Genomic DNA, 27524 nt, shown 5'->3' on the forward strand with positions numbered 1-27524 from the left:
TAGTATTCCTTTTTAACTTACCTATTCTCTTTTACTATATCTCTTTGTGTATGTATATATGTATGTGTATGTACGTATTAGTGATTGCTCTAAGAATTACGATATGCGTAACAGTCTACTTAGAATATCTTACCAGTTCAAGTGGAATGTACAAACCTTATCATCATATAGGTCTCTCTATCATCTCCCCTTTTTGTTATACTTAGTCTTATGTATTATATCTACATACACTGAATACCCTGTCAGACAATGTTATAATTTTTGCTTTTAACCATCATATTTTAAAGAGCTCAAAGGAAAAAGAATAGTCTATTACATTTACCCAGGTGGTTACCAGTTCTGTTGTTCTTCCTAAATTCCTGAAGTTTCAAGTTGCCCTCTGGTACCATTTGCCTTCTATTTAAAGAATTTCCTTTAGCAATTCTTTTAGAGCAGGTCTATTGGTGATGAATTTTTAGTGTTTCTTCATCTAGAATGTCTTTATTTCACCTTCTTTCCTGAAGGATATTTTTACTGAAGATAGTATTCTTGATTTACAGTTCTCTTATTTCAGCAGTTTTAAAATGTTCTTATGCCTTCTAGTCTCCAAGCTTTCTAATGAGAAATCCACAACTCATTCAAACTTATTTCCTCTATGTAACGCACCATTTTTCTTTCTGTTCCAGATTTTTTGTTATTAGTTTTTTTTTTAACATCTTTATTGTAGTATAATTGCTTTACAATGGTGTGTTAGTTTCTGCTTTATGACAAAGTGAGTCAGCTATACATATACATACATCCCCATATCTCCTCCCTCTTGCGTCTCCCTCCCACCCTCCCTATTCCACTCCTCTAGGCAGACACAAAGTACTGAGCTGATCTCCCTGTGCTATGCGGCTGCTTCCCACTAGCTATCTATTTTACATTTGGTAGTGTATATTTGTCTATGCCACTCTCTCACTTTGTCCTACCTTCCCCTTCCTCCCCCTCCTCAAGTCCATCGTCTACGTCTGAGTCTTTATTCCTGTCCTGCCCCTAGCCTCTTCATAACCTTTTTTTTTTTTTTTTTTTTTAGATTCCATATATATGTGTTAGCATACGGTATTTGTTTTTCTCTTTTTGACTTATTTCACTCTGTATGACAGTCTCTAGGTCCATCCACCTCACTACAAATAACTCAATTTCGTTTCTTTTTATGGCTGATTATTAGTTTTTAAAAATGATACGTCTGAGTGTGGATTTCGTTGGGTTTACTTTGATGTTCAGTGAGCATCTTGAATCTGTAGGATTATGTTTTGCCAAATTTGGGACGCATTCAACCATTCCTTCCTATAGTTTTTCTGCGCTGCATCCTTTCTGAGTCTTTGACTCAAATGTCAGATATCTGGGATTATCTTTTGGGTCCCTGAGGCTCTGTCCATTTTTTTCCAATATTTTTTCACTTTCTTTCAGATTGGGTAATTTCTATTGATCTTCAAAAGTTCACTAGCTCTTTTTTATGTCATCTCTGTTCTTCTATGGAGCCCACCAAGTGAGTTTTTTACTTCATTTTTTTGTTCTAAAATTCCCTCCTAGTTTTAATGTTTGGTTACACTTTCTAGTTTTCCATTCTTTTGAAGAGTGTTCACCCTTATTTCAGAGCATTTGTATAGTGGCTTCCTTAAAGTCCCTTAATAATTCCAACATCTGTGGCACCTCACTGTTGGCATCTGTTGAATGTCTTTTCTCAGGAGAATTGAGATTTTCCCACTTTTTGGATGCTGAGTATTTAGAAGTGCAAGCTGAGGAATTTTGGATTTGTATGCTGAGCAATTTTGTATTGCATTCTGGATATTTTGGATGTTTGAATACATCAGATTCTGGGTCTTGTTTAAATTAAATGTACTGGTTGAGTGGTACTTTGAATTCTGATCTTCTTGCCCAGTCTGCCTGCTACCATTTACTTTTCAGAGTCTGAAAATAGTTGTTCCATTCATTCTGTCCTGGTTTTATAGCTAAATTCAGTAGACTGCATGGAGTGTGCCTCCTCCATCTTACCTGGAAACAAACCTGTCTTGATAGGCCAATTAATTAAGCCCATAATTTATAAAAATTAAGCCTGTGGTTTTTATATAGCTGATCTTATCAATTTTTGACAGCTCTATCACATTTATGTTACTGAACATTCTTTTCCTTGTGTCACTGCCCACTGTGACACAGGCCCCTTATATACCTGGGCCTTTGGCTGTACTACACTTTCCTGTTGTCTGTCCTATTTCCCATCCCACCCAGTGACTAGTCATTTCCCTCTTATCTTCTTTCAGCCAAGACAAGGTTGGAATTTTCCAAAAGGAACTTTGTAGAGGAGGCAGGATGAAAAATAAACTCTGTGAATTTGGAGAGTGATAAGTCCAGCTCTGCACAGCACTGCCCAGCCTGGAGAGCCCTTGCATGTCCTTTTCTCACCCCTTAGAGACAACTAGGCCAGGCTTATTTTGACGCATTTCACAATTGAGTCAACAGGAACTTTAGGTATTTCAAGTGATCTCCTCCAGGTTTCTCAGTTTTAAGGAAGCAGAATTAGGACCAGGTAGATTTCCTGGCCCCAAATCTAATGTACTTACTGTAGTTTTGTGCCATAGTTTGACAACTAATGAGTCAATGATTTTGTGATTTGGCTAACCCAACTTATAGAACATTGGCCCTGTGCATTTTCCACAGCATGCTGTGGCCTGAGATTAACAGCCTGCCGCAGATCTTTGGATCTTCCCCTCAGCCAGGTGTGGGTGGCACCCACAATCTGGTAGGGTTCACAATTCTTCCCAGAATCTCATTTGTTTCCCCTTCCATGAGCTTCTATTAAATATCTACTATAGTTCTGGTACAGCCCCAAGCCCATGAGATAGCATGAGGAATAAAAGCTTTCTCAGACTCCTGGCCCCCATGATCCCAGGGGGCCACCTGGGCTCTCTGAAGCTCATGGGGCCTGCCGGACAGCTTTAGGGTGAAGTGTCAGGGATCTGAGCTCACAGTGGTCTCCTTTCCCTCCAGTCCTCCAGGCCTCCCATGAGCAGGATAAAGAAGCCCTTACCCACTCCTTCCAGGAGGCCAAGGCGGCCCTGCAGGTGAGACGGGTTGGGCCATGTCAGTCTCTGTGATGTGGCCACCACACTATTATATTAGCTCAGGAGGACTTGGTCTGAGATAAGGGTTGGCCTGTTTTTCAAGGACCGTTGGGAGCATCTTGGAGACTTCGTGGGCCTGGTGCCACAGTGTGATTAGAGCGATGGGTGGATGCACAGGGACCTGTGGAAGCAGGAAAGGAGGTGTCCGACCCAATCTGGCTGGTCAGGGGTTTCCTAGAGGGAGTGAGATCTAAGCTGGAATCTGAGGGTGGGTTAGAAATTTTCAGATGAAGAAGGGTAGGAAGAGTGCCTTAGGTAGGGAAAAAAAAAAAGTGTTTAAAGGCATGGAGGAAAGGGAAAAAATATAGAGTACCTGTGGAACTGAAACAAGTCCAAGATGACTGGGTATAGAGTATAAGTGGGAGATAGCTGAGGCCAGAGAGGGAGGCAAGGACCAAACGGTGGGAGTCTGTGAGCCATAGTAAGGGGGTGCACTATCCTAAAGGCAATGGGCAAGGTTCGGGTGGAAGAAATCCCTGGCAGGGGAGCAGTATGGAGACAGGAATGCACCTGGCAGCTGGAAGAGTGATGTGATGTTGGCTGCAGGAGAAGGCGTGTAGAGGGAGCAGTGAGAGAAGAGAAAGGGCAAGGACACTGAGCCTGGTTTGCATGTATTTTGAATGCCAGACTACCACCGGCCTTGAATACCCTGACATCGTCCCCAAGGGTATGGAGAGGTGGGGCTGTGTGTTTCGAGCAGTGGTTGAAGTAGCTAGAGCCTGCATTGTTGGGTAGAGCAACAGCAGACTGAAGAACCCAATACTGACCCCTCCCTGTGGGGTGGAGAAGTCCATCGCCAGACTTATGGGCCAGGGTTTCATCATCTCCATCCCACGCCCTTCTCCAGGAGACCACTGACAGACTGACCGCACAGCTTGAGGCCTTCCAGGCGAAGATGAAGAGGGTAGAGGAGTCCATCCTGAGCCAAGACTACAAGAAGCACATCCAGGTAGGCAGCAGTTCACCCGCAGCTTCTCCTTCAATCTCCAGGGAGGTCCAGGTCTGGGCAACAGGAAAGCCCAGTCCCTCTTCAAGGACAGAGCTCAGACCTGACACTCTTACCTCCACAAGGGTCTGGAAGAAACAGTGTCCCCATGTCACTGAGGGGGAAGGTAAAGTTCAGAGAGAGGCATATGGGATGGTCAAGTGCTCAAGCTCTGGACTCAGAACTAGGTGCAAAGAGCAAACCTGCCACTTAGCACAAGCGACTTGACCTCTGTGAACCACGGTTTCCTCATCTGTGATGGTGTGAGCACAACATGCACTACTGAATAGAGTAAGATAAAGCACATTAAGCACTTTCCATGGGCCAAGAGAGGGAGGTGACTTGTGAAAGTCAGAGTTGGGGGCAGAGTGGGTAGGAGGGAGGTAGCCTGTGCCCTGCTGCCCCCTCTGCCGGATGGTCTGCTGAGATCACTCTGTGTTCCTGTCTAGGAGTACGGGAGCCCCAGCCAGTTCTGGGAGCAGGAGCTGGAGAGCTTACACTTTGTCATCGAGATGAAGAACGAGCGAATCCACGAGCTAGACAAGCGGCTGATCCTCATGGAGACAGTGGTCCGTGGCTGGCAGCGGCTGGTGGGGGATGGTAGTGGGGGCAGCTCATGCTTCTGCTTTCTGGGCATTTCCTCTGTCAAGTGTGCCCAGGGAAGGTACTTTGAGGAGGGCCCAGCCTGGTCCATACCAGCTGTGACCTGCCACCTGTGCTGGCCCTTGAGCCGCTGAGGCTGGTCTGGGTCCAACAGTGCCTCCTTGTCATCCGGGTCCTATACTTTTCTTGACTGCTCATGTTGCTGTCACTTGGGTGACACTGGGCAGGTAGCCTGGATAATCAGGAGGGGCTGAGGAAGAAGTCAAGGCTGAAAAAAAAAAAAAGTCAGACAGATATGGAAAGCCAGAGTCAGCAAAGACAGGCCTGGGCAGTGGTGGGCACTGGGGACACAGGTGGCTTTGTCTCCAGGAGAAGGGAGGTCTTCTAGGGGGGCAGGGGAGGCCTAGGTTCCCACCTAGGGTTGAATCCAAATGGATTATGTTACGTTGTCCTGGAAGAAGTTCCCTGTCCTCTTGTGTGGCGCACAACCTAAATTTTAAATCGGACCATCTCAGAGCTTCCCTATAAATTTTTTTCAACCATTTCTGTGGAATAGCATAACAGATACACTTACATTTTTGTACATTAGATACTTCTGACTTTTGGAGAACCAAAATACTCTTTCTCTTGTGAACTGATGGAGATTTTAAATAGTAGTGGCTCTCTTCTTTTTCTAATACTCATCTGGCAAAGTGAAAAGTTGGCAGTCCTGTGTTCACGCCTTAGCTGTAGTGTTCCAAGCTGTATTGTTCCAAGTAATCTTATTGCTTCACGAAATGTGACATTTGGTCTCAAGTTAATCAGTGTTTTCAGTGACCACAGATAAGAGGGAGGTGACAGCACACATTGTGTCGAGTGAGGTTGGTGGCTTTCTGAGCTCGCTCTTATCTGTCACAGAAAGAAAAAAACCTGCTGTTGGAGGAGAAGATCACCACCCTGCAGCAGGAGAACGAGGACCTCCACGCCCGAGGCCGCAACCAGGTGGCTGTGTCCAGGTAGCTGCTCCCACCCACCTCCTCCCATCCCCACCGCTTTTTTTGTGAACTTCCAGTTGGGAGAGTCTCCAAGAGGCCCTGGGAATGGATTGACGTGCGCCCCATGCCCCAGGCCTGTCTGGGGAATGCGGCTCCTCTTTGCTTGGGGGGTCAGCAAAGGGAAATCCCAAGGGACCGGCTCTGCCTGGAAACAGAAGTCACAGGGCTGATTAATATCTGTTTGTCTCCATCCTGGCTAAGTGGGCTCCATGGGAAAGCCCAATCCAGGAAGGAGGAACAGGAAGCTTAGGGTTCAAGAGGCCAAATGAATGAATGAATCAGTTGTAAGGGATCAGTAAATGAGAACTAAGATCATGTGTCAGATGTAATTTGCTGACTACACATTATCTCACCTAATCCTCGTAATTACTCTAAGAGCCAGTCCTGTTATCATTCCCATTTTACAAATTCACCAAGAGTGAATACCTTGTCCAGAGTTACGCGTCTCAGTGGTGGAGCAGATCTGAACCCAGAGCTGTCTGCCTGTGAGGGCCACGCTCCTTGGTCAACAGCTGGAGTTGCCTTTTCCGGACAGGCAGACGGGGCGGTGGGCCCCCGGGGCAGGCTTCCTGGAGAAGTGGGCTGGTCGCTGCGGTTGATGGAGACCCCGAGGGGCGGTTCCCCGCCGGCAACCCCGGGCTCTGTCTGTGTCCACAGGCAGCTCTCTGAGGACCTGCTTCTCGCCCGAGAGGCCCTGGAGAAGGAGTCGCAGTTACGCCGGCAGCTCCAGCAGGAGAAGGAGGAGCTGCTGTACCGGGTCCTCGGGGCCGACGCCTCCCCCGCCTTCCCGCTGGCCTCTCTCACCCCCACTGAGGTCTCCTTCCTCGCCACATAGGGCCTGGACCGCCGGGATGCTGTGGTCACAGCTCTCTCTCGAGGACTTGGCAGAGAAAACAGCAGGGGCCTCTTGTCCCTAGGAGGGGACCAGGGTGGGAGTGAGATGGGGAGCCAGGATGTGTGCCCGGTCAGCCCTGGGGGCTTGGGCCACGTAGACTCACCCACGGGGCTTCGGAGGCCCCTCAAGTTGGCGCGGGGGACAAGCAAGAGGAGCCCTTTCCTCCCTCCCCTTCTGTCTGTTCAGATCGGGGAGTTCTGAGGCTTTCCCCAGGGGCAGCCATGCCACATTGGTCATCTGACCAAGAGGGGACAACCCCCGGTCGTAACTTGTCAGCTTTGAAGCTAGCTCACTTCCCGCAGCCACCCCCCAAGCCCCACTCCCAGCCCGGCCCTTTCTCAGCCTCTGAAACAGTTGGGGGAACTGAACAGACGGCCCTAGTGTCCCACTCTAGGCTTGTCTGAAGTTTAGACTAGGGGCTGGGGGGCAGGGGAGGACAGGGGCCACATGCTGTGAATCAAACTGGGGAGGGTGAGTGGCTGGGAGGGGGGCACTGGATCGGGCATGGCACCGGTCCCAGGCCCAGAGTCCGGTCAGTCTAGGGGTTACCGGCAGAGCTGCTCCTCCTGGACCGGGCAAGGCTCACTGCCCGGCACTCCCGGTCCCTCAGCCTCAGTGCCATCGGGACACGGGGGCCACCTAGTGGATCTAAGTACCCTCGACAGCCAAGCTGGAACCTCATTCCTATACTGATGAGGAAACCAAGGTGGGGAGTGGGACCCGCAGAGCCAGGACTAGGGTCTCATCTGGCATCCAGGTTTCACCTTATCGTACTTTTTCTTCCTCCCCAGGCTCTGGGAGGTCATGTCTGAGACTTGGTCTTTCTCCTCCTTGCTCTGACTGCCCCCCACCCAGTCCTCTCTTTCATTCCTGCTCTCCACTTAATTCCTTCTACCAACCCTGACCCCAGGCCCACGGATCCTGGCCCTCAGCCTCCCCGTTAGTGCAAAGGGGTGGCTCGAATAACTAACCCTGGCAGGCCTGTCCAGTCTTGACTGTCTGTGGATTCAAGATTTTTCTCAGGAAGTGTTGGTCTTCTGGAAACAGTAACAATCCCGCCCCGTATAAGCATTTTAATTAAATGCTTTCATACACACCGCCCTCCTTGATCTGCAAAAGATCCTCAAAGCAGGCTCTTACCCAGCTTTAGCAGAGAGCAAACTGAGATCACAGGAGCCAATGGGCCTTGCCTGGGGTCCCCCAGCCCCCCGGACCATCACGTAGGAAAAGTCAACTCACAGGAACTGAGGTTTCCTCCATCATCCCAGACTGCCTTCTTCATTGCCCCAGATCTGGGCTTCAGCCATTTCTAGTTCTAGGGGTTCGGATGTGACTCTGTTTCTCCAGCCCTGGGCAAACAGGTTATCCAGGAGCCTTGGGGACAGCTCTGGAGTGAATCACACACATACTCCTTCCTGTAACTTTTCCCAAAGCCTGACTAGGATAGGCTAGTTCATTGGACGTTAATGGTCACAACCAAGAAAAGAATGGGTAGCCAAGTAATTTGGGAAACTCTAGGTTCACTCCAGTTAAACAGCTCTGCAAACTGCAGGATTTCTCAGAGCCTTTAATATGCTAACATGCACTGCAAACTCCCAAGGAGGAAGCAAAGTGTCCAGCATCTCCTAAACATCTTTGACCAAGTTTCTCCCCCAACCTGAACACTTCAGGCTGCAGAATGCACTTTAGAAAACATCGTTCTAATTGAGAGAGTTGAGGGCTGGAGAAGGGGCAGGTTGTGGGAAGTGGGGTTTCCCTCATGTAGCCCGTGGTGGTTGTGAGGAGGTGAACTGTGGTCCTACCTACCCTCACCCTGGGGCAGGCAAGCTATGGAAAGTAAAAAACACGCGATACTGCATTGATTTGGCCTCTGTTTTTCTGGGAGAGGGCGGAGGTGGGTCCTTACTCAAGGCCTCTGGCTAGGGGCAGGGATCCTTGAGAAGTAAGTCCTGGGGCCTGGGGGGACTCACCAGCAGTTCTGGGCTCCTCCTCAGGTACTGGGGCCCCACGGGCCCTGGCTTTGCCCAGGCTTGGTATGGGGCCTGGGCTTGGCGTAAAGGCTGGCTCAAAGGCTGGCTGTCAGAATAGGGCGAGGCTTGGAGTGAGGCCGTGAGGCTGAAACAAGAGGTGAAAGCAGTGATGGGCTGGCAGAGTGTAGGGGGTGAACGTGAAGGTTCTTTCTGCTCTGCAAGGGGCACCTCCTTGGCATCAAAACCACCAAGGTTCATACGATTACCTACCCCTGCTTCTACCTATTGCTCTACACCTGGATGCCAGGGAGCGTGGGAACACAAGGACACGGGTGGTAGCTGTCCCTGGGCCCTGAAGGTTCATGGCCGGGCAGGTGTCAATGCCAGCGTCCCCGGCCCAGGTCTCTTCCACATATAGGGTGTTCCCCGCATCCTACCTGGCTTTCCTGGCGTACCTGTCCACATCGCCATGGGCCTGCTCACTGACATCGGGGGGTGGACCCAGCTGCAGGGACAAAAAAACCTGTCCATCAGCTGCCCCAGGTGCCATCTCTGACTGGGGCACAGTGGGCAGGTAAGAGGCACAATGTACCCCTTCAGGGAAAGGAGGAGCAACTTGGCCAAGGTCACACCTCAGTATTAGAGCACCTGAAAGGCCAGGTTCTCTGTGGAAAAATAAGCTGTTCAAGTCCCTGGAGGGAAGCTGGGATCTCCTCCCCGACTCAAGGAGAAGCAGGAGGTAACTTGGCACTTTCCGGTGTGGGTTTTATTGCACTCTGCTTCTGTGGGGATGTTAAGGGGTGTTCCCTCTGCAGAGGTGGGCAAAATTGTTTGGTAAATAGTCAAGCAAAGTAAAACTGAGGAGAGTCAGACCACTGAGTCTAACACGTGTCCCTGTATGTTTTAAATCTCCAAGGCAAATGCTTTTAAGAGGCAGTGTTTTCCTAAGGACGCTTTTTTTTGGAGGAGGGGGTGGTATGATTTTTTTGGTTTTCTGCCATTCCAAGGAACATGTCTGTGGAAACGCTGGCCTAGCAAAGCCAGTGTCTCCCAGCCATCGGGGTGTTCTTTTCCCTTTGTTGGGTCTCAAGTTTCCACTTTTGACAAGTGGGAGAATGATACCTCACTCTCTCTCTACTTCCTAAGGCCTCTTGGGGGCTCACCTTCAAGTCTTTGCACCTCAAATTCCAGTCCCTCCAGGAAGCTCTTTTAAGAATTCCTGAAGTCCACACGGCTGGTAGCCTACTGCTTAGCACAATTCTTCTTTAGATGTTTGAGGTTATGGGTTAAGTTCTTTGAGAGAAAAGAACACCACCACCACCTGGGGAAGGTCTGGGCCCACATGGGATGGTCAGGAAACAGTTACTAATGCATTTGGTCCATTTCCTGTCACATACACACCCAGCCACAGGGCGTGAGCATTTGTTCAAGACCCATTTTCATGGGATTTGGGCCACTTTGGTCTCAGCTTGAGTGTCACCTCAGAAGCCTCCCTGACCACTATCTCAGTAGACCCTCTCACATTGCCTTATTGTATCCTCAATGGAGCACTTAGTATTGTGTAGATGATCGTGTTTGTTCATCTCCCACTTCTTCCTCCCCATTTAGACTGTAAGCTTGCAAAGAGGGGGGAGCCATCTTTCTCTTTAATTCGCCATTGTAGTCCCAGCACCTAGTTCAGTGTCTGCTCCATGGTGGGTGCTCAATAATTGTTGGACAAATTAAAACAAATTATATATTTTTATACAATTAGCTGATAATTACTTGACAAATGAGGAAACTGAGGCCCAGAAAGGGAAGTGACTTCCCCAAGGTCACTCAGAGAAGCAGTGTCAGAGTTGGGACTAGAATGCAGGTTGCTCAGATTCCCAGTCAAGCCCTGTCTCCCCTCTGGCTCCTGGCCCTCATCCCAAGCCTTCACTCCCACGCCCCTGCCCTGATACACCACCACTACATACACACTGCCTCCTCTTACCTTCTGCCCTGGATATTCCCAACTCAAGTCCACAGCCACCTCTGGCTCACTCAGAACTGTGCAGATCACACTGAAGTTCTCTCCCAGTCGTACCAATGTTGCTGAAGCTTGGACAGTGGGTTCGGGGGAGAAAGAAGGGTCTGCCATGGAGAGAAGGGGAGAGAAATGGGGACACATATGTTGAATTATTGTTAGAATGGTTGGAATAAGGGTCTGGGTCAGAGCCCGAACAAGATGGCTGAGCAAGAGGACATGGAGCTCACCTCCCTCCCACAAACACATCAAAAATACATCTACGTCTACAACAAGTCTCTCAGAATACTAACTGGAAACTGGAAGAGTTCCTGTGTAACCAAGGCTACGAAAAGATTCCTGCAGAATCGGGTAGGATGGGACGAAAAGCATTGGGTCAGCACCTGTGAGCCTGGGAGGGGACTAAGAGGTAGATCAGATGGGTGGATACTCGCCCTGGGGAGTGAGTAGGTTGAGCCACATACTGGGTGTCCCAGTCCTGGGGTCCTACATGGAGGAGACAAGTCCTCTTGGCTGCTTGGAGAACCAATGGGACAGACAGAAATGCTGGCAAAGCCAGGACTCCACTCGTGAGGAGTACAGGGCTACCAGCCTGCCAGCAGACAGGGTGGAGGGGTCTGCCCTAGCAGCAACCGCCTCGCCGCAATCCCCAACCTGAGCTGAGCGAACACCCCGGCCCCACTCACTCCACACCACGGCCTGGCACTGGATCTAGGAAAGCCCGGACCTGGGAAAAGACTATCTAGGGATGCAGAGGTGCCCTGGGGGCCTGGGGTGTGGTCCAGGTGGGGCAGCAGTGGCCATTGCTGGTGCTTACTTAAACAGCACCACAGAAGCAGCCCAGACTGTGGGCTGTGCAGCCACTTCAGTTCCCGCCACCACAAGGCCACCATCCCCAGTAGCAGCCTAGTGAACGCTCCAGCTCCACCCACCCCATACCACAGCCCTGCACTAGATCCGGGACAGACGAACACAACAGGGAGCGACGCGACCATGGGCTGCGTCTGAACGCAGCAGCAGCCACCTACACAGGCAGTGCATCAGACCCCTGTAAGCACGGGAGCCCCACTTGTTTCAGCGTCACCCTCCTTTGGGGCAAAGGCCCCAGTGCAGGGAGGAGGAAAACACACTTAAAAGGCAACAGAGCCAGCTTGAGCCTGACCCTCAAGTCATCTACTCCATCAACTTGGGAGCGGGCCCCACCCAACAGGCCTAAGACCACCACTGAGCAGACAGTGAGTCCCGCCTCACACCCTGTGCAGGCTCTGACTTCTCCAATACCAATCACACCCCTTCTCAAGGTGATAGTGGTTACCACACCCTGAGGAAAGATGTGACTGGTGTCCACATCAAATCCAGCCCTCACACTGAAGACACTGGCACACACAGTCTACACAGGGATGCTCCCACATAAAAACACCACTTCGAGACCACGATAAGTAATTGTTTTGCCTAAATTCATAGAGAGAGAAAGTTAAATAAAATGAAAAGGCAGAGGAAATACTCCCAATTTAAAGAGCAAGAGAAAACCCTTGAAAAAATAATGAAACAGATAAATCAGCCTACCAGACAATGAGTTCAAAAAGTTGGTAATAAAAATGCGAACTGAGTTAAGAGAATTGATCTAAGCACAGATCATTTTAATAAGGAACTAGAAACTATAAAGACCCAATCAAAAATAGGTAATTCAGTCTCTGAGATTAAAAGCAATCTAAAAGCAATGAATAGCAGACTAAATGACACAGAACACCTAAGTGATCTGGAAGACAGAATAATGCAAATCATCTAATCAGAACAGCAGGCAGAAAGATAAGTGAGAAGAAAGAAAGAAAGAAAGAAAGAAAGAAAGAAAGAAAGAAAGAAAGAAAGAAAGAAAGAAAGGAAGGAAGGAAGGAAGGAAGGAAGGAAGGAAGGAAGGAAGGAAGGAAGGAAGGAAGAAAGAGGAAGAAAGAAAGAAAGAAAGAGAGAGAGAAAGAAAGAAAGAAAGAGAGAGAAAGAAAGGAAGGAAGGAAGGAGGAAAAAGAGAAAGAGAGAAAGGGAGGGGGGAGGGAGAGAGAAAGAAAGAGAAAGAAAGAGAAAGGAAGGAAGGAAGGAAGGGAGGGAGGGAGGGAGCAAGGAAGGAAGAAATACGCAAGATCTACGGGATAATATAAAATGTGCTAACATCCACATTACAGGGGTTCCAGAGAAGAAGAAGGGAGAGAAGGGGATCAAAAATATATTTGAAGAAATTATGCCTGAAAACTTCCCAAGCCTAAAAAAACAGATATCCAGGTATAGAAAGAACAGAGAGTCCCAAACAAGATGAAATCAAACAGACCCACACCAAAACATATCATAATCAAAACAGCAAAAGTTAAAGAGAATTCTAACGGCAGCAAGAGTTTAAAACAAAGAGTCATATAAAAAGGAACTCCATAAGGCTATCAGCTGCTTTCTCTGCAGAAACTTTGCAAGCCAGAAGGGAGTGGCATGACATATTCAAAGTCCTAAAAGGGAAAACCCTGCAACCTAGGATACTCTACCCAATAAGATTATCATTTAGGATAGAAGGAGAAACTAAGAATTTCTCAGACAAGCAAAAACTAAAAGAATTAATCAATACTAAACCTACCCTAAAAGAAATGTTGAAGGGTCTTCACTAAATGGAAAAGTAGTAAGACTCTGCAGGAAAGGGAAAATCCCAATAAGAAAAGCAAATATAAAGATTGAAGATCACTTAAATAAGCCAGTACTTAGATCAAAAAAAATTTTTAAGCAACGACAACTAAAATAAACAGTAAATAGTTAAGGATTAAGATGTAAAATATGACATCAAGAGCAAAATGTGGGGAGGGGTAGTAAAAATATAGATCTTTTTGAATGTGTTTGAACTTAAATGATTATCAATTTAAACTAGATCATGGTAACCACAAATCAAAAACCTATAATAGATACACAAACCAAGAGGAAAGGAACTCAAGCATACTACAAAAGAAAATTAAACCACAATGAGGGAATTCCCTGGTGGTCCAGTGGTTAGAACTCTGTGCTTTCACTGCCAAGGGAAACTAAGATCCCACAAACCATGTGGTTTGGCCTAAATAAATAAACAAACAAACAAACCACAATGGGAGAAACAAAAAGAAGAAATGAACAAAGAACTAAAAAAACAACTGGAAAACAAGGAATAAAGTGGTAATAAGCACATACCTATCAATAATTACTTTAAATGTCAGTGGATTGGTACAGCCACTATGGAGAATAGTATGGAAGTTCCTTAAAAACTAAAAATAGAACTACCATGGGACAAAGCAATCCCACTCCTGGGCATATACCCAGAAAAAAACAAAGTTCATGAAGATACATGCACTCCAATGTTCATTGCAGCACTTTTACAACAGCCAGGACATGGAAGCAAACTAAATGTCCATCAGCAGAGGACTGAATAAAGAAGATGTGATACATATATACAATGGAATATTACTCAGCCATAAAAAAGAACAAAATAATTCCATTTTCAGCAACATGGATGGACCTAGAGATTGTCATACTGAGTGAAGTAAGTCAGACAAAGACAAATATGATATCCCTTGTATGTGGAATCTAAAAAAATGGGTACAAATGAACTTATTTACAAAACAGAAGTCAAGTCATGGATGTTGAAAACAAACTTATGGTTACCAGGGATGGTGGGGGAGGGATAAATTGGGAGATTGGGATCGACATATACACAGTACTATATGTAAAATAGATAACTAATAAGAACGTGCTATATAGCACAGGGAAATCTACTCAATGCTCTGTAATGGCCTATATGGGAAAAGAATCTAAAAAAAAAGAGTGGAGATATATATATATATATATATATATATATATATATATATATATATATATATATATATATATATATATATATTATATATATATATATGTGATTCACTTTGCCATGCACCTGAAAGTAACACAACATTGTAAATCAACTATACTCCAAAAAAAATTAAAATAAATATGTATGAAAAAATGTCGATGGACTACATGTTCCAATCAAAACACATAGGGTGGCTGATTGGATAAAAACAAGACCTTTTAATATGCTGCCTACAAGAGACTCACTTCAGGGTCAAAGAAGCACAGACTAAAAGCAAGGGGATAGAAAAGGCTATTTCATGCAAATAGAAATGACAAGAAAGCAGGGGTAGCAATACTTAGACAAAATAGGCTTTAAAACAAAGACTATAACAAAAGACAAAGGGCACTATATAATGATAAAAGGAGCAATACAAGAAGAGGATATTATACTCGTTAACATACATACCCAAAATAGGCACACCTAAATATATAAAGCAAACACTAACAGACAAAAGGGGACAAACTGACAATAATACAATAATAGAGACTATAACACCTCACTGACATCAATAGACAGATCATCCAGACAGAAAAAATCAATAAGGCAGAGATCCTAAGAGACACAATAGAGCAGGTGGACTTAATTGATATCCACAGGACACTACATAGAAAAAAAGCATAATATACATTCTTTTCAAGTGTGCATGGAATGTTCTCCAGGATAGATCACATACTAGGTCACAAACAAGCCTCAACAAATTTAAGAGGCTAGAAATTATATCAAGCATCTTTTCTGACCACAACAATATGAAGCTAGAAGTCAACTACAGAAAGAGAAATGGAAAAACATGTGAGGACTAAACAATATGCTCCTAAAAAAAAGCCAGCATGTCAGCAATGAAAGCAAAAAAGAAATCAGAAAATACCTCAAGGCAAACGAAAATGAAAACACTACTTTCCAGTATCTATGGGATACAGCAAAAGCAGTTCTAAGAGGGAAGTTCATAGTGATACATGCCTTCCTTAAGAAACAAGAAAAATCTCAAACAACCTAACCTACAACTTAAAAGAATAATAAAAAGAACAAACAAAGCCCAAAGTCAGTAGAAAGAAAGAACTAAAAGATCAGAGAGGAAATGAAACAGAGATCAAAAAAAAAAAACAATAGAAAGGAAAACAAGAACTGGTTTTTTTTGAAAAGATAAACAAAATTGACAAATCTTTAGCCAGGCTCACCAAGAAAAGAGGGGACTCAAATAAAATAAGAAATGAAAGAGGAGAAATAACAACTGATACCATAGAGATACAAAAAATCATTAAGGAAACACTATGAATATTATACACCAACAAATTGGACAACCTAGAAGAAATGTACCAATTTCTAGAAACAAATGGCATGCCAGGACTTGAGTCAAGAAGAAACAGACGGGGCACTTCCCTGGTGACGCAGTGGTTAAGACTCTGCACTCCCAATGCAGGGGGCCCAGGTTCGATCCCTGGTCAGGGAACTAGATCCCATGTGCATGCCGAACTAAGAGTTTGCATGCCACAAAAAGGAACCCACGTGCCGCAACTAAGACCCAGTGCAACCAAATAAATACATAAATAAAATATTAAAAGAAAAAGAAAAAGAAACAGACAATTAGAACAAACTGATCAGGAATTCCCTGGTGGTCTAGTGGTTGAGACTCCATGCTTCCACTGTAGGGGAACTAATCCTGCAAGCCATGTGGCATGGCCAAGTAAAAAAGAACAAACTGATCATTAGTAGTGAACCTGTAATTTAAAAAACTCCCAGCAAACAAAAGTCCAGGACCAGATGGCTTCACTGGGGAATTCTACCAAACATAAAGAAGAACTTATACTGATCCTTCTCAAACTATTCCAAAAGACTGAAGAGGAGGGAACACTCCCAAAGTCATTCTACAAGGCCACAATTACCCTGATACCAAAACCAGACAAAGAGACTACCAAAAAGGAGAATTACAGGCCAATATCTTTGAGTATAAATGCAAAAATCCTCAAAATATTACCAAACTGAATTCAACAATAAAGAATCATATACCATGATTGATCACAAAAGGATGGTTTGTTCAATATATGCAAAATCCGTGTGATACACAATGTTAACAAAAGACAAAACTCACATGATCTCAATAGACACAGAAAAAGGATTCGACAAAATTCAACAACCACTCATGATAAAAACTGTCAAAGTGGACATAGAGGGAACATATCTCAACAAATAAAGGCCATTTACAACAAAACAACAGCCATCATAATACTCAACAGTGAAAAGCTGAAAGCTTTCCCACTAAATTCAGGAACAAGACAAGGATGTCCACTCTCACCACTTCTTTTCAACATAGTATTGGAAGTCCTGGCCACAGCAATCAGACAAGAAAAAGAAATAAAATGTATCCAAATTGGAAGGGAAGAGGTTAACCTGTCACTATTTGCTGATGACATGATACTCTAGAGAACCCTTATGTCTTCACCCCAAAACTATCAGAATAAATGAGTTCACCCAAGGTAGCAAGATAAAAGATTAATATACAGAAATCTGTTGTGTTTTTATACATTAGTAATGGAATATCAGAGAAAGTAAAAAACAAAAATCCCATTTAAAATTACATCAAAAAATTAATACTTAGGAATAAACTTAACCAATGAGGTGAGAAACCTATACTCTGCAAACTATAAAACACTGATGAAGGAGACTGATGATTCAAAGAAATGGAAAGATACCCCATGCTCTTGGATTAGAAGAATTAATATTATTAAAATGGCCATACTATCCAAAACAATCTACAGATTTAATGCAATCCATACCGAACTACCCAGGACATTTTTCACAGAACTAGAAGAATCCTAAAATTTATATGGAACCACAAAAGACCCAGAATTGCCAAAGCAATCCTGAGAAAAAAGAACAAAGCTGGAGGTATAACCCTTGCAGACACCAGACTATACTGCAAAGCTACAGTAGCCAAACAGCATGATCTTGACACAAAAAGAGACACATAGATCAATGGAAAATAGAGAGCCCAGAAATAAACCCACACATCTACAGTCAATTAACCTATGACAAAGGAGGCAAGAATATACAGTGGAGAAAAGACAGTCTCTCCAAGAAGCGGTGCTGAGAAAACTGGAAAGCCACATGTGAAACAATGAGATTAGAACATTCCCTCAAACCATATACAAAAATATACCCCAAAAAACCCCTCAAAATGTTTTAAAGACCTAAACGTAAGACCTGAAACCATAAAACTCCTAGAAGGGAACATAGGCAGAACACTCCTTGACATAAATCATTGCAATTTTCTTGGATTAGTCTCCTAAGACAAAAGAAATAAAAGCAAAAAATAAACAAGTGGAACCTAATTAAACTTAAAAGCTTTTGCACAGCAAAGGAAACCACTGACAAAATGAAAAGACTACCTACAGAATGGGAGAATAGTTGAATGAATAGGAGGAATAGTTAAATTGATAAGAGGATAAATGGTTGAGATGGTTGAATTGATAGAGGCCATGTGAATGGGTATAATGAATTAATGGAGGATGGATGAATGGAATGGTTGATTGGAAGAAGGGTGGATCAGTGGAACAGTTTGAGAATGGGTGGGTGAATAGACAGGCTGACCTGATGCAAGCTAGCTTAAGCTGATTGACTGGCTGTCAGACAAGGTGGTTGAATATGTGGAGCACTGTTAAATCTGGTTGGTTGTTTAGAGCTCCATAATCCATAGAACCCCAACCTGAGGTGCCCAAAGGAGGCATCTCTCCCCATAACCTCCCCCTTCCCTGCCCACCCAGAGCCCTAAGTTCATGCACAGTTGATGCAGATCAGCACGTACTTGGTAGAGATTCGCCTCGTGCCACCCAGGCTGGCCAAGCAGAAGAGAGAGCCAGCCAAGGAAGCTCAGGGCCAGTGGATGGTGAAGCCCTCTTCACAACAAAGGAGATGTCTGTCCTCACAGATACAGAGAACAAACTAGTGGTTACCAGTGGGGAGAGGGAAGCGGGGGTTACTATACTGGGGTAAGGGATTAAGAGATACAAATTATCATGTACTAAATAAGCTACATGGATATATTGTACAATACAGAGAATATAGCCAATATTTTATAATAACTATAAATGGAGTATAACATTTAAAAATTGTAAATCACTATATTGTACACTTGTAACTTATATAATATTATACACCAACTATACTTCAATAAAAAAATAATAAAAATAAAACTTGAAAAGGAGACGTCGGTCTCATCCACGGGGAACTCCTTAGGGGGGAACTCCCAATGCAGTGTCACCTGGGCCAGGGCGTTGGTCACCTGACAGAGAACTGGAACTGGCTGATAGCTCTACGGCTGCACCACCTCATATAATCTTCTGTGAGGACAAAGAGTTCCTCTGGTTCTGGAAGGAGAGAGAATGAGCTTGACAGATTTGTTGCTTCCTGATGCTCTACCACCACCCACAAGCATAAGGTCGTGGTGGGGACTTGAAATCCTACCTTACCTGTCCATCCCCATTCTCCATGCGCTTGGCTATCTCATATGGTGTCCTGCACTGAAGGCTAAAGACCAGTCTGCTAGTTTCAGTTTTGTCATCAGTTTGCGTCTTCAGTCTCTTTCCCTCTCTGATGTTTAGTGTCTTCATTTGTACAATGAGGGGTTCAGACCACTCAGTCTCTAAGGGCCCTTCTTTGTGAAAAATATCACAGGAAATACTGAACTAGAAGTCCAGGTTTCTGGTTTGATTCCTAATCTTGCCACCCACTAACTGTGGGATCTTAAGCGAATCACTTTCTTCCTCCGAGCCTTGGTTCTTGTTTGGTTTTTTTTTCATCAAGTAGGAGCAATAATCCCACTCTGGCCTATTTTGCAGAGCTGATAACAAGCAAATGAGATACTGGATATGAGGCACCAGGCCTGTGGGAGGCAAACGCTCATCAAACTCTTTCACGGTACTTCTAGCAACACAATCTCAAGTCAGATTCTTCGGTGCATAATGGTGCACTGAGTAGGAATTAACTGGGGACTAGCTTTCTAAAGCAGTGCTACCAATAGAACTTTCTGTACTTGTATCTGTGTTGTTGAAGCTGTAACCACTAGCCACATGTGGCTATAGGGCTCTTTGAATGTAGCTAGTGCAACTTAACTGAATTTTCAGCTCTTAGTTCATTTAGGTTTAAATAGCCCTATCTGTTGAGTGGCTTCTGTATTGGGTGAAGAAGCTCTAGAATTAGACAAATGCAAAGGTTCTTAACCTGGCTGCACAGTAGAGTCACCGAGGTGCCTTTAAGATAACCGGTTCCTGGGCCCCAGCCCCAGACTAAGTCCACAAGGACCTGGCTTGAGGCGGGGGTTTGGTATCAGCAGTTTTAAAGCTCCCCAGGTGACCCTGATGTGCAGCCATAGCTGGGACACACTGGCTGTTGGTTCCCAAATCTTCCTGAAGATTGGAATCACCCATAGGACTTGTTAGGCTTCTAGATTCTGTCCACAGTTAATGGCAGTGGGGCCTAAGAATCTGTTTTTCACAGGCTCCCAGGTGACGCTGATAGTCATGATCAAGACCCTCTAGATTAGCTTATCATTACTGCTAGGGTTGGAACTGAGTAAGAGACAGACAGTGCTGAGTCTAGAAGAGTCATCTCTTTCCTCCGTCGGACAAAGTTGGACTCGGACTCCTCCATTCTACATGGAACGAGCCATAGAATCCCAAAATGTCACAAGAAGGACCTTAGAGATCCACTAGTGCAATCCTCTCATTTCATAGGTGGGTCTAAGGAGAAATAGTGAAGACAGGTTTGAAGGGCTTTCTGAGTTGAGTTTCTTGGAGACCCTGACTCCAGGGCACCTGTGAAGATGAAGGTCTTCCCCTGGAGGTCCTTGCTGTCTGCACACATGCTGTCCTGGCAGTGCCAAGCCCACCAGCTGTATCCCCATCTCTGTGCCCTTAGATTCCACCAGCTGCAAGTGACTGTGCTGGCTGAAGGGCTTGATTCTGAAAGACAGTTGGTGGGCAGTGGGCCAGGGCGGGCAGGAGATGGGGATGACTTGAAACACCTGGTGGGCAGCGTTTGTTTGGCTGACAGTCCCCTTCCCCAATTTTTATCACTCCACCCACCCAGTCTTCCCCAATCGAGCTGTCAGGAGTTGTATTGGCCCTACCCACAGTTTGATCAGCTCTCCTATCCCACTGGCCTCAAGTGCAACTTTAATTGGTCCATCTTCCCCCGCACTGACGTTGCCCACACATTGCAAACGAAATCTCCCAAACTTCTTTGCCCTTCTTGGCTCCGTTCCTGTGTCCCTTTGTTCAGGCCAGCAAATGCCCTCTGAATGCCTCCACCTGCCAAAAGACACAGAGTCCACAGAACTCTCATTTTAAGAGGCTCAGTTGAGGGACTTCCCTGGCAGTCCAGTGATTAAGACTCCGAGCTCCCACTGTAGGGCGAATGGGTTCGATCCTTGGTCGGGAAACTAAGATCCAGCATGCTGTGTGGTGCAGCATAAAAAAAAAAAAAAAACAAAAAAAAAAAAAACTCAGTTGAGGGAGGACAAATTTTCTGAACCCGGTTTTATATCCCAACCTTTGCCTGATTTTCTTCCGGACTCAGGTGGGTAACACTGTGGGACCAACTTTGCCTTTATTTCTGCCTTCCCTGTGATGGAGCGCCTGACAGAAGGGTGGTCTCCAGCCTGACCTCCAGCACAGATAGGTCAGTCTTTTGGCCTTACCATTGCCACCTTTTTCCCTACAGGCACTGTTTGCTGCCTCCACAACTGACATCCCAAGACTGTGGACAGCTTTATCTCCCATTCTGTAAAACCACTAGGCAGCTGACGGGTCCTGTGAGCCCATTTACTGTGCCTTTTAAATGCCTACAGTTGCTTGTAATGGGATGCCCAGTGTGGGTTCTGGGCCATTTTAATCCCTATAAAGACTTATCAAAGTGCTTGACAACTACTGCCTGACATTGTCTGACCCACCCCTGGATCCATTAAGGCTGTCACAGGAGTTCTTCCATCCCATACCTCAGGCATCCCTCACCCTCCTCTTCCAGGTTCACAGGGGCCCTCCAGCAGACCACCTCCTGCTGGCATCTCCGGGGGCTCCCCAGCCCACAGGCTCAGAGTCCCCCACCTTTTGGAATCGGCCCCTCCCTAACACCTGGGTCAGGATGGAGGGAGCTGGGCGGCTTGGGGCTGCGGCCTCCACAGGCGTCTTCATCTGCAGGGACTTCTGGCTCTGGTCTGATTTGGGTTCTATCACCTGGAGCTCCTGGGGCCTTCACCTCACCAGGGCTGGCTGCGTTGAGGTTCCTCTTTTCTGGGCTTTGGAGTTCTGCCACACTCTTGGATTTCAGCTGCAGGGAAGAAAGGGTCAGTCTGGGGTCAGCCTCCACCATTCTGTCCTTTCCTCACCCGAGCAGTTGACAGAACCACAGAGCTCTGTTGTTTTTTATACTTACTACTATTACACAAGTAATTCTCACTCTTTAGAGAAAAATTATAAAATACAGACAAACCAAGAAAAAGGATTAAATTTGCCCCAAAACTTACCATCCAGAGATAATCACCATGAGTATTTGAAGCATATTTTCCCAGGGCTTTTTAATGCAAATATTTTAAATAAATATTGTTAAAATGGAATATAATATATATTAATAATCTGCATTTTCCGTTAGTATGTGATTACCATTCCGTGTCAAACACACGCACACCAACATTTTTAATAACTTGAATGGTATTTCATGACAGTGATGTATCTTTATTTTTGGGTATTTGGGTTTTTCATTCTTAGCCCAAATAAACAATTTTGCAATTATCATCTTGTTCATGCACCTTCAATCAGATTGCTTCCTTAGAACGAATTCCTTAGAAGCAGAACTGCTGGTAGGCTATGCAAGGGACCTTACACATTTTCGTATCCAAGCTGCCACCAGTATTTCAAAACCTTCTAGAGCATTCTCCAAAAGAGGCAGCTTAACCTGCGCTTAGATATTACTCATGATGGAGAGCTTGGTATTTAAATATACCAATAGCTACCGTTAATGGACCTACAATGTTTCTGGAAAAGGACTAGCCCTTTATATACATCTCATTTCATCCTCTTAATGACTGCAAAGCATTATTCTGATTTTACAGATGAGGAACTTGAGGGTCACGGAGGCTAACTTTCCCAAGGTATATGGGGAAGTAGGAGACCCAGAACTCAGACCTAGCTCAGCCTGACTCCAGAGCCCACGGTAATTCCACCAGCAGTGATCTTGACGCTGAGTGGCTCTGGCTGCTCAACAGTCCTTTCAGATATGGACCCACTATCTCCAGCTTTTACCACTGATCTAATTATCTTCCCTGTGGAAGAGGAAGTGGAATCATTCCACATGCCTGCCTGCCACTCCAGCCCCCAAATCTCTCTTCATACAGAGGAAGTTGTAAATTTATACTAAGTCCTGAGGCTCTTTTCCTTCCTAACAGTTACCAAATTCATCCTTTTGTCTCTATCCGCACTGTTAACACCACACAGTCAAAGCTGTGATCAGATCGCATCTAGACTGTTGCAGTACCTCTCAGCTAGTCTTCTTGCCTCTGTTCTACTATCTTAAACACAACATCAGATGCATCTTCTTAAACCACCATGTTGCAAAAGCCTTGGGCAACCCCATCACTGGTGCGGATGGCAGGGGCCAATCGGGGCAAGGCGACTCTGGTACAGTGTCTGGGCAGCAGTAATAGTAAAAAGTCCCAATGGAGTTTAGCAATCGTCCTTTTTTTATGGCCCCAAACCACCATCACCAACACACAGGCACCCAATGGGCAGAAACAAAACAACAAAATAAAGGATCCAAACCACCACTTTCAAACCTGAGTCCTCTGGTTTTCACCATTGTTAAGAAAAAACTACACTCCTGTTTGCTTCTCCTTTGTTCTCACACTACGACCACACTCACAACACTTCTGACACCAGATGTGTGGATTTTTCCACCCTTACCCTAAACGATTCTGGGACACCACTGCATGTCCTACAATTCAACTCAATTCTGACAATATCCACCTGGAGAGAGCATCAGACCCCCCCCCCCATACGTTAAGGGCTCAGTCCCACAAGACTGCCCCTGCCCCCCTACTTCAGATGCCAGAGTCAAGTCCCAGGCTGTCACCGATGCTTGTGACCAACCAGCTGCAAATCAGGGCTCCCAAAACCACCTCCTAGGGGTTTGTTAACTTGCTAGAATGGTTTACAGAACTGAGGGAAACACGTTTACCAGCTTATTATAAAAAGATATGGGGGCTTCCCTGGTGGCGCAGTGGTTGAGAATCTGCCTGCCAATGCAGGGGACACGGGTTCGAGCCCTGGCCTGGGAGGATCCCACATGCTGCGGAGCAACTAGGCCCGTGAGCCACAATTACTGAGCCTGCGCTCCGCAACAAGAGAGGCCGCGATAATGAGAGGCCCACGCACCGCGATGAATAGTGGCCCCCACTTGCCACAGCTAGAGAAAGCTCTCGCACAGAAACGAAGACCCAACACAGCCATAAATAAATAAATAAATAAATAAATAAACCCAAAGTTAAAAAAAAAAAAAAGATATGATGATCCCTGACTAGACTATACTACAAAGCTACAGTAATCAACAGTATGGTGCTGGCACAAAAACAGAAATATAGATCAATGGAACAGGATAGAAAGCCCAGAAATAAACCCATGCACCTATGGTCAATTAATCTACAACAAAGGAGGCAAGACTATACAATGGAGAAAAGGCAGTCTCTTCAATAAATGGGGCTGGGAAAACTGAACAGCTACATTTAGAAGAATGAAATAAGAACATTCTCTAACACCATACACAAAAATAAACTCAAAATGGATTAAAGACCTAAATGTAAGACTGGACACTATAAAACTCCTAGAGGAAAAGATAAGCAGAACACTCTTTGACATAAATCACAGGAATATCTTTTTTCGATCCATCTCCTAGAGTAATGGAAATAAAAACAAAAACAAACAAATGGGACTTAAAAGCTTTTGCACAGCAAAGGAAACCATCAACAAAATGAAAAGGCAGCCCACAGAATGGGAGAAAATATTTGCAAATGATGTGACTGAAGAGGAAATAATCTCCACAATTTACAAACAGCTCAGGCAGCTCAATATCAAAAAACAACCCAATCAAAAAATGGGCACAAGACCTAAATAGACATTTCTCCAGAGAAGACATACAAATGGCCAAGAGGCACATGAAAAGATGCTCAACATCACTAATTATTAGAGAAATGCAAATCAAAATTACAATGAGATATCACCTCACACCAGTCAGAATGGCCATCATCAAAAAGTCTACAAACAACAAATGCTGGAGAGGGTGTGGAGAAATGGGAATCCTCCTACAGTGTTGGTGGGAATATAAATTGGTACAGCCACTATGGAGAACCGCATGGAGGTTTGTTAAATAACTAAAAACAGAGCTACCATATGATCCAGGAAGGCCACTCCTGGGCATATGTCCAGACAAAACTCTAATCCAAAAAGATACATATACCCCCAATGTTCATAGCAGCACGATTTACAATAGCCAAGACATGGAAACAACCTAAATGTCCATGGACAGGGGTGTGGATAAAGAAGATGTGGTATATATATACAATGGACTATTACTCAGCCATTAAAAATAATGAAATAATGCCATTTGCAGCAACATGGATGGACCTGGAGATTACCATACTAGGTGAAGTCAGACAGAGAAAGACAAATATCATATGCTATCACTTACATGTGGAATTTAAAAAAAAATGGGGGCTTCCCTGGTGGCGCAGTGGTTGAGAGTCTGCCTGCCAATGCAGGGGACACAGGTTCGAGCCCTGGTCTGGGAAGATCCCACATGCCGCAGAGCAACTGGGCCTGTGAGCCACAATTGCTGAGCCTGCGCGTCTGGAGCCTGTGCTCTGCAACAAGAGAGGCCGTGATAGTGGGAGGCCCGCGCACCGCAATGAAGAGTGGCCCCCGCTTGCCACAACTGGAGAAAGCCCTTGCACAGAAACGAAGACCCAACATAGCCATAAATTAATTAATTAATTAAAAAATTAAAAAATTAAAAAATTTAAAAAAAAGAACATTTAAATAACCAAAAAATCTTTAAGAAAAAAAAGAAAAAGAAAAAAAAAATGATACAAATGAACTTATTTACAAAACAGACTCACCGATTTAGAAAGCAAACTTATGGTTACCAAAGGGGAAAGGTGGAGCGGGGGATAAATTGGGAGTTTGGGATTGACATATACACATTGCTATATTTAAAATAGATAACCGGGACTTCCCTGGTGGTCCAGTGGTTAAGACTCTATGCTCCCAATGCAGGGAGCCCAGGTTTGATCCCTGGTCAGGGAACTAGATCCTGCACGCCTCAACTAAAGATCCCGCTTGCTCAACTAAGACCCAGCGCAGCCAAATAAATAAATATTAAAATAGATAACCAACAAGGACCTACTGTGTAGCCCAGGGAACTGTGCTCAGTATTCTGTAATAACCTAAATGGGAAAAGAATCTGAAAAAGAATAAATGTATATGTATAACTGAATCACTTTGCTGTACATCTGAAACTAACACAGCATTGTAAATCAACTGTACTCCAATATAAAAGTTAAAAAATAATAATAAAATAAAAAACAAAAGATGTGACGAAGGATACAGATAAATATCCAGATGGAAGAGATACACAGGACAAGGTGTGTAGGAAGGGGCTTGCAGCTTCCATGCCCTCCTGTGGTGCCCCACTCTCCCAGAACTTGCCCATTAGCTCCAGAAGCTCTCCAAACCCCATACTTTGGGGATATTTATGGAGGAGACTTCTTCACGTTGGCATGATCCATCAACTCACTCTCCAGCCCCTCTCCCCTTCCCAGAGGACGGGGGTAGAGCTGAAAGTTCCAAGCTTCTAGTCATGGCTTGCTCTTGATGGTGACCAGCCCTCATCCAGAAGCCCCCAGGAGTCACCTCATTAGAACAAAAGACACTCCTGTCACTTGGGAAATTCCAAGAGCTTTCGGAGCTCTGTGTCAGGAACCGGGGTCAAAACCCAAACATTATAAGATGCTCCCAGCGCTCCTATCACTTAGGAAATTCCAAGGGTTTTTAGAAGCTCGTGCCAGGAACGGGGGACAGAGACCAATACATCTTTTTTCTGTAATTTCACTACAGTGTAAAAGGTTTCCCTAGTGTCCCTGGCAGGGATATATCCTGGGAGCCATGCCCAGCCTTGGAGGGAAAGGAAGTTGCAATGGTTTGGGGCAAGTTTTGGTAGTTTGGGGGAGGTTTATTCTGAAGTTCTTACATGGAGAGCACTTAACAGAGCAGAGACTTTTTCCACTCACATTCTGGTTTAATCCTTGCTGTAGCCCCAAAAGGGCGCCCAACGAGCATTATTATCCCCTTTTTACAAGTTGAGAAACTAAGCCTCCGAGAGAACAGCTGGACTCAACATACTGAAGAGGTGGCCTAGAACACTGAGGTCTGGCATCTGAAAACAAAGATTCTCTAAGGAGGTATTCTCTAAGCCACTCCAGAGAAGTGGGGATAAGCCTGGGCGAACTGACGGCAATCTGGCCTTTAGAGCCGGTGGTGCTGGGCTTTCAAGCTTTGCTCTGTTACACACTAGCTGTGTGAACTTGGCCAGGTCAATAATTTCCCTGAGTCCCTTTTTCTTCATTTAGAAAATGGGAACAAGAACCCCTGCTTGGCAGAACTATTATATGTATTAAATGATAAGCGTGAAACACTTAGCACAGTGCCTGGGTTATGATAGACGTTCAATAAACAGTTATCATGAATAGCTTATTCATTTCCTATCGCTGCTGTAACAAACTGCCACAAACTCTGTGGCTTAGGACGACCCAAATTTATTATCTTACAGTTCTGAAGGTCAGAAGCCTGAAATGGGTCTCACTGGGCTAAAATCAAGGCGTCAGCAGCGGCTCTTGGAAGATTTTAACTTGCCTTTTCTGGCTTCTAGAGGCTGCCCATATTCCTTGGCTTATGGCCCC

The 27524-nt window shown here is 45.1% G+C and overlaps 1 protein-coding gene and 1 pseudogene across 2 annotated transcripts in view; one reads left to right on the forward strand and one right to left on the reverse strand.

Moving 5' to 3' along the window:
- Positions 1-8518, forward strand: part of CCDC69 (coiled-coil domain containing 69) — a 35304-nt gene extending 26786 nt beyond the window's left edge. The window contains exons 5-9 of the mRNA XM_082455684.1: positions 3010-3083; positions 3991-4092; positions 4578-4697; positions 5629-5726; positions 6423-8518. Coding sequence (XP_082311810.1) covers positions 3010-3083; positions 3991-4092; positions 4578-4697; positions 5629-5726; positions 6423-6600 — 572 coding nt within the window. The 3' untranslated portion in view covers positions 6601-8518. The remainder of the gene's footprint in view (positions 1-3009; positions 3084-3990; positions 4093-4577; positions 4698-5628; positions 5727-6422) is intronic.
- Positions 7067-23768, reverse strand: LOC309657795 (platelet-derived growth factor receptor-like protein; annotated as a pseudogene). Its single transcript, XR_014268308.1, has 7 exons — positions 21519-23768; positions 20338-20484; positions 18719-18891; positions 18307-18420; positions 10606-10745; positions 9086-9135; positions 7067-8775 (listed from the first exon to the last, which is right to left on the reverse strand). The product of XR_014268308.1 is annotated as a platelet-derived growth factor receptor-like protein (transcript).
- Positions 23769-27524: the final 3756 nt, after the last annotated feature.

Source organism: Balaenoptera physalus (genome assembly GCF_965194825.1).
Source record: "Balaenoptera physalus genome assembly, chromosome: 3".
NCBI classification, from domain to species: domain Eukaryota; kingdom Metazoa; phylum Chordata; class Mammalia; order Artiodactyla; family Balaenopteridae; genus Balaenoptera; species Balaenoptera physalus.